Source organism: Salmo salar, chromosome 02 (genome assembly GCF_965601325.2).
Source record: "Salmo salar chromosome 02, fSalSal1, whole genome shotgun sequence".
NCBI classification, from domain to species: Eukaryota; Metazoa; Chordata; class Actinopteri; order Salmoniformes; family Salmonidae; genus Salmo; species Salmo salar.
The window spans coordinates 74,762,915-74,772,408 of NC_138292.1; the positions used below are offsets into that span (position 1 = coordinate 74,762,915).

Below are 9,494 nucleotides of genomic sequence, written 5' to 3' on the forward strand. Positions count from 1 at the left end.
AGGGAGAGGAGGGTGGGTAAATAAAGGGAGAGGAGGTGAAGGGGTGGTGGAGAGGGAGAGGAGAGGGAGAGGAGGGTGGGTAAATAAAGGGAGAGGAGGTGAAGGGGTGGTGGAGAGGGAGAGGGAGAGGAGGGTGGGTAAATAAAGGGAGAGGAGGTGAAGGGGTGGTGGAGAGGGAGAGGGAGAGGAGGGTGGGTAAATAAAGGGAGAGGAGGTGAAGGGGTGGTGGAGAGGGAGAGGGAGAGGAGGGTGGGTAAATAAAGGGAGAGGAGGTGAAGGGGTGGTGGAGAGGGAGAGGAGAGGGAGAGGAGGGTGGGTAAATAAAGGGAGAGGAGGTGAAGGGGTGGTGGAGAGGGAGAGGAGAGGGAGAGGAGGGGGGGTAAATAAAGGGAGAGGAGGTGAAGGGGTGGTGGAGAGGGAGAGGAGAGGGAGAGGAGGGTGGGTAAATAAAGGGAGAGGAGGTGAAGGGGTGGTGGAGAGGGAGAGGAGAGGGAGAGGAGGGTGGGTAAATAAAGGGAGAGGAGGTGAAGGGGTGGTGGAGAGGGAGAGGAGAGGAGGGTGGGTAAATAAAGGGAGAGGAGGTGAAGGGGTGGTGAAGAGGGAGAAGAGATAAAGAGGTGGTGAAGAGGGAGAGGTGGTGAAGAGGGAGAGGTGGTGAAGAGGGAGAGGTGGTGAAGAGGGAGAGGAGAGGGAGAGGAGGTGAAGAGGGAGAGGAGGTGAAGAGGTGTAGTCAGGTGGGTGTGTTCCTGTACATTGCTGACATGCCAGATCTCACAATGGCTGGATAGGTCACAGGAGGTTGGTGGCACCTTAATAGGGGAGGACAGGGCTCGTGGTAATGGCTGGAGCGGAACTAGTGGAATGGAATCAAACCCATCAGACACATGGTTTATAGGTGTTCGATGCCGTTCCATGAGGTCCGTTCCGGTCATTATTATGAGCCGTCCTCCCCTCACCAGCCTCCACTGGGATAGGTGTTGAACATATCAGCTAACCACATCATGTGATACAGCAACTTGATGTCAGAGTGAGCAGTCGATGACGTGGCACGCAGCTATTGGTTGATGCAATGCAAAAGCTGGCATCTAGTCAGACAGGAACACCACCTTGTTACCTTTACAACACTACATTCCTAAAGACAATAATGGACTTTTTACTCCATACATTTTCCCTGACTCCTAAAAGTACTTGTTCCACTTTGAATGCTTAGCAGGACAGGAAAATGGTCCAATTCACACACTTATCAAGAGAACATCTCATCCCTACGGCCTCTGATCTGGCAGACTCACTAAACACACATGCTTTGTTCTCTGATCTGGCGGACTCACTAAACACACATGCATCTTTTGTAAATGATGTCAGAGTGTGCCCCTGGCTACCTGTACATTTAAAAAATATGACTTTTTTTGCTAAATATAATGAATTTGAACTGATTTATACGTTTACTTTTGACAGTACTCAAGTAGTATTTTGCCGAGTGACTTGAGATATTTTCAATTAAGGTATCTTTACTTTTACTCAAGTATGACATTTGGGTACTTTTTCCACCACTGCCATTACTGTACATCAACTCCACCTGGAAAGGTGTGCATGTCCTTCTCATTTAACTTTTGGAAGTTTTGCCATACAGGACTTCACTGCTGTCTTGTCTTTCTCGGCCATTTTTGACACTGTTAATGATGATGACGTAGCGGTGGAGAGTCGACATCAAAATAATTGATTCCTCGACTCCTTGCGTGGCGACTACCGGTGTCAACTTCCACTTCTGAGTGTCACAATTCGATTTCGATAGGAATCAACTCCAAAGATTCAGTATTTTTAGACAGGAGGAGAATGATTAGTTGCCGTACACAAACACTGAAATCTTTCATAGCGAGCTAGCGAGGGACGGAGAGAGAGAGGGACGGGGCACAGTATAGGCAGGTCAGCCACCAGGCAGACAGTCAGAACCGTGCACTAGGTCTATCTATCAGTATAGGCAGGTCAGCCACCAGGCAGACAGTCAGAACCGTGCACTAGGTCTATCTATCAGTATAGGCAGGTCAGCCACAAGGCAGACAGTCAGAACCGTGCACTAGGTCTATCTATCAGTATAGGCAGGTCAGCCACCAGGCAGACAGTCAGAACCGTGCACTAGGCCTATCTATCAGTATAGGCAGGTCAGCCACAAGGCAGACAGTCATAACCGTGCACTAGGTTTATCTATCAGTATAGGCAGGTCAGCCACCAGGCAGACAGAACCGTGCACAAGGCCTATGTATCAGTATAGGCAGGTCAGCCACCAGGCAGGCAGACAGAACCGTGCACTAGGTCTATCTACCAGTATAGGCAGGTCAGCCACCAGGCAGACAGTCAGAACCGTGTACTAGGTCTATCTATCAGTATAGGCAGGTCAGCCACCAGGCAGACAGTCAGAACCGTGCACTAGGTCTATCTATCAGTATAGGCAGGTCAGCCACCAGGCAGACAGTCAGAACCGTGCACTAGGTCTATCTATCAGTATAGGCAGGTCAGCCACAAGGCAGACAGTCAGAACCGTGCACTAGGTCTATCTATCAGTATAGGCAGGTCAGCCACCAAGCAGACAGTCAGAACCGTGCACTAGGCCTATCTATCAGTATAGGCAGGTCAGCCACAAGGCAGACAGTCATAACCGTGCACTAGGTCTATCTATCAGTATAGGCAGGTCAGCCACCAGGCAGACAGAACCGTGCACAAGGCCTATGTATCAGTATAGGCAGGTCAGCCACCAGGCAGGCAGACAGAACCGTGCACTAGGTCTATCTATCAGTATAGGCAGGTCAGCCACCAGGCAGACAGTCAGAACCGTGCACTAGGTCTATCGTATCAGTATAGGCAGGTCAGCCACCAGGCAGGCAGACAGAACCGTGCACTAGGTCTATCTATCAGTATAGGCAGGTCAGCCACCAGGCAGACAGTCAGAACCGTGCACTAGGTCTATCTATCAGTATAGGCAGGTCAGCCACCAGGCAGGCAGACAGAACCGTGCACTAGGCCTATCTATCAGTATAGGCAGGTCAGCCACCAGGCAGGCAGACAGAACCGTGCACTAGGTCTATCTACCAGTATAGACAGGTCAGCCACCAGGCAGACAGTCAGAACCGTGCACTAGGTCTATCTATCAGTATAGGCAGGTCAGCCACCAGGCAGGCAGGCAGGCAGAACCGTGCACTAGGTCTATCTATCAGTATAGGCAGGTCAGCCACCAGGCAGACAGTCAGAACCGTTCACTAGGTCTATCTATCAGTATAGGCAGGTCAGCCACAACCGTGCACTAGGTCTATCTATCAGTATAGGCAGGTCAGCCACCAGGCAGGCAGACAGAACCTTGCACTAGGTCTATCTATCAGTATAGGCAGGTCAGCCACCAGGCAGACAGTCAGAACCGTTCACTAGGTCTATCTATCAGTATAGGCAGGTCAGCCACCAGGCAGACAGAACCGTGCACTTGGCCTATCTATCAGTATAGGCAGGTCAGCCACCAGGCAGGCAGTCAGAACGTACACTAGGTCTATCTATCAGTATAGGCAGGTCAGCCACCAGGCAGACAGTCAGAACCGTGCACTAGGCCTATCTATCAGTATAGGCAGGTCAGCCACCAGGCAGGCAGTCAGAACCGTGCACTAGGCCTATCTATCAGTATAGGCAGGTCAGCCACCAGGCAGACAGACAGAATCGTACACTAGGCCTATCTATCAGTATAGGCAGGTCAGCCACAAGGCAGACAGACCTAGTGCACGGTTCTGACTGTCTGCCTTGTGGCTGACCTGCCTATACTGATAGATAGTCAGAACCGTGCACTAGGCCTATCTATCAGTATAGGCAGGTCAGCCACCAGGCAGACAGTCAGAACCGTTTACTAGGTCTATCTATCAGTATAGGCAGGTCAGCCACCAGGCAGACAGTCAGAACCGTGCACTAGGTCTATCTATCAGTATAGGCAGGTCAGCCACCAGACAGACAGTCAGAACCGTGCACTAGGTCTATCTATCAGTATAGGCAGGTCAGCCACCAGACAGACAGTCAGAACCGTGCACTAGGTCTTTCTATCAGTATAGGCAGGTCAGCCACCAGGCAGGCAGTCAGAACCGTGCACTAGGTCGATCTATCAGTATAGGCAGGTCAGCCACCAGGCAGTCAGAACCGTGCACTAGGCCTATCTACCAGTATAGGCAGGTCAGCCACCAGGCAGTCAGAACCGTGCACTAGGCCTATCTATCAGTATAGGCAGGTCAGCCACCAGGCAGACAGGCAGAACCGTGCACTAGGCCTATCTATCAGTATAGGCAGGTCAGCCACAAGGTAGACAGACCTAGTGCACGGTTCTGACTATCTGCCTTGTGGCTGACCTGCCTATACTGATAGATAGGCCTAGTGCACGGTTCTGACTATCTATCAGTATAGGCAGGTCAGCCACCAGGCAGACAGTCAAAACCGTGCACTAGGCCTATCTATCAGTATAGGCAGGTCAGCCACCAGGCAGGCAGACAGAACCGTGCACTAGGTCTATCTATCAGTATAGGCAGGTCAGCCACCAGGCAGGCAGTCAGAACCGTGCACTAGGCCTACCTATCAGTATAGGCAGTTCAGCCACCAGGCAGTCAGAACCGTGCACTAGGTCTATCTATCAGTATAGGCAGGTCAGCCACCAGGCAGACAGAACCGTGCACTAGGCCTATCTATCAGTATAGGCAGGTCAGCCACCAGGCAGACAGTCAGAACCGTGCACTAGGCCTATCTATCAGTATAGGCAGGTCAGCCACCAGGCAGACAGGCAGAACCGTGCACTAGGCCCATCTATCAGTATAGGCAGGTCAGCCACCAGACAGACAGTCAGAACCGTGCACTAGGCCTATCTATCAGTGTAGGCAGGTCAGCCACCAGGCAGGCAGGTAGGCAGAACCCTGCACTAGGTCTATCTATCAGTATAGGCAGGTCAGCCACCAGGCAGACAGAACCGTGCACTAGGTCTATCTATCAGTATAGGCAGGTCAGCCACCAGGCAGGTAGGCAGAACCGTGCACTAGGTCTATCTATCAGTATAGGCAGGTCAGCCACAAGGCAGGCAGGCAGGCAGAACCGTGCACTAGGTCTATCTATCAGTATAGGCAGGTCAGCCACCAGGCAGGTAGGCAGAACCGTGCACTAGGTCTATCTATCAGTATAGGCAGGTCTGCCACTAGGCAGGCAGACAGAACCGTGCACTATGTCTATCTATCAGTATAGGCAGGTCAGCCACCAGGCAGGCAGGCAGAACCGTGCACTAGGTCTATCTATCAGTATAGGCAGGTCAGCCACCAGACAGTCAGAACCGTGCACTAGGTCTATCTATCAGTATAGGCAGGTCAGCCACCAGGCAGTCAGAACCGTGCACTAGGCCTATCTATCAGTATAGGCAGGTCAGCCACCAGGCAGACAGTCAGAACCGTGCACTAGGTCTATCTATCAGTATAGGCAGGTCAGCCACCAGGCAGTCAGAACCGTGCACTAAGGCTATCTATCAGTATAGGCAGGTCAGCCACCAGGCAGGCAGTCAGAACCGTGCACTAGGTCTATCTATCAGTATAGGCAGGTCAGCCACCAGACAGTCAGAACCGTGCACTAGGGCTATCTATCAGTATAGGCAGGTCAGCCACCAGGCAGGCAGTCAGAACCGTGCACTAGGGCTATCTATTGGCAATCAAAAGCTGTATCTCGCAACTTCTTGGCTTGCAATGTCTCACAACTTCAGTAATGCAGGGCTCTAGACTAGGATATTGACATGAGCAAGATGCAACACTTGGCTCTCACACAGTATCTGCGCATGTGCACTGGTTCGCTTCACAGCATGGTAGACAGGGCACCAAAATAGTGGAGAAGTTGAACCTCGCACTTCAACGCCCTTAGTTGTTGCGGAAATTGACCCACTATGCCATTTACTCTCTGCATCTACTTCATATCGCTGAGTCAACCTTTAAAATGACACTACTTTCCCCACGCCTTTATAGCCTATCGTCTTGTTAGGATATAAATAATATATATTTTGTGATAACTGCACTTAGACTTTAATTATGTGGGAAAAATGTTTAGGGATTTTTCTTAACGTTAAGGATCCCAATTTGAAGCGACCTCCATGGAGGTCCTTTAACCCCTAGTGGAGGTCCTTTAAGCCCTAGTGGAGGTCCTTGGAGGTCCTTTAACCCCTAGTGGAGGTCCTTTAAGCCCTAGTGGAGGTCCTTTAACCCCTAGTGGAGGTCCTTTAAGCCCTAGTGGAGGTCCTTGGAGGTCCTTTAACCCCTAGTGGAGGTCCTTTAAGCCCTAGTGGAGGTCCTTTAACCCCTAGTGGAGGTCCTTTAACCCCTAGTGGAGGTCCATGGAGGTCCTTTAACCCCTAGTGGAGGTCCTTTAACCCCTAGTGGAGGTCCATGGAGGTCCTTTAACCCCTAGTGGAGGTCCTTTAAGCCCTAGTGGAGGTCCTTGGAGGTCCTTTAACCCCTAGTGGAGGTCCTTTAACCCCTAGTGGAGGTCCATGGAGGTCCTTTAACCCCTAGTGGAGGTCCTTTAAGCCCTAGTGGAGGTCCTTGGAGGTCCTTTAACCCCTAGTGGAGGTCCTTTAACCCCTAGTGGAGGTCCTTTAACCCCTAGTGGAGGTCCATGGAGGTCCTTTAACCCCTAGTGGAGGTCCTTTAACCCCTAGTGGAGGTCCATGGAGGTCCTTTAACCCCTAGTGGAGGTCCATGGAGGTCCTTTAACCCCTAGTGGAGATCCTTTAAGCCCTAGTGGAGGTCCATGGAGGTCCTTTAACCCCTAGTGGAGGTCCTTTAACCCCTAGTGGAGGTCCATGGAGGTCCTTTAACCCCTAGTGGAGGTCCATGGAGGTCCTTTAACCCCTTATGGAGGTCCTTTAAGCCCTAGTGTGTGGGGTACCTTGGCGATGTGGTAGTGTTGTCTGGCCAGCTCTGACTCTCCTCCCTGCTTGGCGTGGAGGGCTGCCAGCTTATACTCCCTCTGTCTGTTTAGAACACACTGCTTCAACTCTACAGAGAGAGAGGGGAGGAGGGAGAGGGAGAGAGAGAATGATATAACAACCAGAATGTTCCAGTGCTTAGGGGACTGCGGTGACATTTACAGGTTGGTGTCTCTTCAAGCTGGCATCTGTCTTCAAAAATGTGTGTGATCTACCTGAGTGCCGTGCGTCTGGTTGAATGGGGGTGAGGGGGGAGATAGCAGGCGTATCTGGGGTAACGGCAGTGTGTTTCTGAGGGGGGACCAGGAGGCGGGGCTTAGGAGGCGGGGCAACAGGCGGAGCCTCCCTCAGAGGCTTCTGATTGGTGAGCGGGGAGGGTGTCAGCACTGGGGTTGGCGGCCCCCGCTCTTTGATTGGTTCAGGCTGCTGCACGGGGGCTGGGGCAGGCTTTCCACCTGTAGCGACAGGAGGCGGGATTTCCTCTTCGTTGATGGGTTTTCCTTTCTTGGCTGACGTCATCATGGACTGCAACGTCTAGGGGGAGACGACAAGCAAACAAACATACAATTCAGCTGACTGGAAAAGTAGACCTTCACATGTCCAATCACAGGTTTACATATGGCTAGATGAATCTGGGATATTTCATGTTCCTGGAGCCGTATGTATCAAGCGTCTTATGGGATTGCTGATCTAGGATCAGGTCCATCCTGTCCAGTAATCTTGTTCATTATAATCTTAAGGGAAAAACTGGTCATAGATCAGCACTCCTACTCGGAGACACATCATCATACAACCAGCCCATAGTCTCTGGCTCACCTTCAATCCGCGGTCGTATCTGCGAGCCTTGCTGGTCTCCCCCTCTGCATTAGCATTGGAGATGGCTGTCTGGTACATGTCAATGCGTTCAGCCAGGCAGGCCTCCAGCCCGGTTGTACCACTAGGAGTGCTGGGGGTGGAGCGGGGGGTGGAGTTAGAGCTGGGAGGGGTGGCAGGTTTCTGAACCTCTTCAGCATCATCGTCCTCCAAAACCTCATACAGCTCAGCCTGGGGATGGATAAAGACACATAAATGCATAAAACACACACACACACACACACTTAAGGAAAAGTGTTGCCATTGGGAATGAAACAACAGATAGGAGGAAGATAAAGGACAAGAGAAGTGTGAAGGGGAGTGTAAACATGGTGGATACCAGGAGATCATCATCATCCTCCAGATCATCATCCCCAACATCATCATCATCAAGGTCCTTCATACACAGAGCCGCCATACGCTCGATGTCAGCCATGGGAACTGGAGCTGTGGAGAGAGGCAGGCAGGCAGGCAGGCACGCGCACACACACACACACACACACACACACACACACACACACACACACACACACACACACACACACACACACACACACACACACACACACACACACACACACACACACACACACACACACACAGGTTCTAGTGGTAGGGTCTGTGGAAGTTATTTCATACAAGATTGGGAGAAGATAATGGGTGAGGATGATGATGATGAATAGGATGATCCTCACCTTTTCCTCCCCCTTTCTTCCCCTGGGACCCGCCCATCAGCGCCAGTAGCTCCGCCTCCAGCTCTTTTTCATTTCCTCCTCCATCCATCCCTCCATCCGGAGACAGATCCAGGAGCAGCCCCATCTTAGAGAGACAAAGAGAGGGAGAAAGAAAGAGAATTGAAAACACAAATGACTAGTGTTATCAATGACAACTTGACTTACAGTTATCAATGATAATTCATTATCAAATCAATGATCAAAATGACGTTACCTGTTTGGCTCGCGCTGCCCCCTGTCCCCTGGGCGGGGGGTTCCGACTGTGACTCATGGAGAGAACCTTGTCAACTGACCTGTGTCACAACTACAACAACACAGTAGAACCAAAGAGACATATTGTAACATCTGGCAAATAGTTCCAGTAGTTAGCTATATTCAGCTTTTATCGTACACGTATTGACAGACAAAAATGGACAGCTAGCTACAGGACTTTGTTGAATTTACACTGCATTTAGCTAGTTGGATATATTTCATTGATATCATGGCTGGTAATAACACATTCGTTGACGGCTCACGTTCTGTGTCAGTCTCTGACAACGCTTAGCAACAAATTAGTACAGTGACGTTAGCAGTTAGCTAGCTATCAACAGCAAATTCATAGCATCATCCATGGCAAAAAATGTTGTTTATCCTCATTCGATGTTGAGCAGCTCTGACTTGTAGTAGTTAGCTTGTTAACTAGCTAAAATTAGCTTGCTAGAAGCTGTTATGTCATTTGTAAACATTGCCACTAAAAGCTTTGTTTTACCTTGTCATATGTTATCCACGGACCATATGTTGAGCGCTTTCTTAGTTCATACGACGACTGATCATTTCGAAAGCATATGAGAGAACGCTAGTCACGTATAAATTATTTTTAGTTAGAGAGCTATTTAAACACGAAAAAGTGTGTGCATTGGCTACTTCCTACTTCCTGCATTGGGTAACCATTGGCAACGCGA

The 9,494-nt window shown here is 50.5% G+C and overlaps 1 protein-coding gene across 6 annotated transcripts in view; it reads right to left on the reverse strand.

The window, feature by feature from the left end:
• LOC106592420 (coiled-coil and C2 domain-containing protein 1A) overlaps nucleotides 1-9,478 on the reverse strand; it is a 63,413-nt gene extending 53,935 nt beyond the window's left edge. For all 6 annotated transcript variants that reach the window (XR_014381999.1, XR_014382005.1, XR_014382003.1 and 3 more), the window contains exons 1-7: nucleotides 9,302-9,478; nucleotides 8,768-8,857; nucleotides 8,515-8,638; nucleotides 8,160-8,266; nucleotides 7,784-8,011; nucleotides 7,183-7,501; nucleotides 6,928-7,037 (exon numbers count right to left, since the gene is read on the reverse strand). Coding sequence is in view for 1 of the 6 variants with exons in the window: in XM_045709625.2 (XP_045565581.1) it covers nucleotides 6,928-7,037; nucleotides 7,183-7,501; nucleotides 7,784-8,011; nucleotides 8,160-8,266; nucleotides 8,515-8,638; nucleotides 8,768-8,824 (945 nt within the window). In the remaining 5 variants the exon portion in view is untranslated. The remainder of the gene's footprint in view (nucleotides 1-6,927; nucleotides 7,038-7,182; nucleotides 7,502-7,783; nucleotides 8,012-8,159; nucleotides 8,267-8,514; nucleotides 8,639-8,767; nucleotides 8,858-9,301) is intronic.
• Between the last annotated feature and the right edge of the window lie 16 nt (nucleotides 9,479-9,494).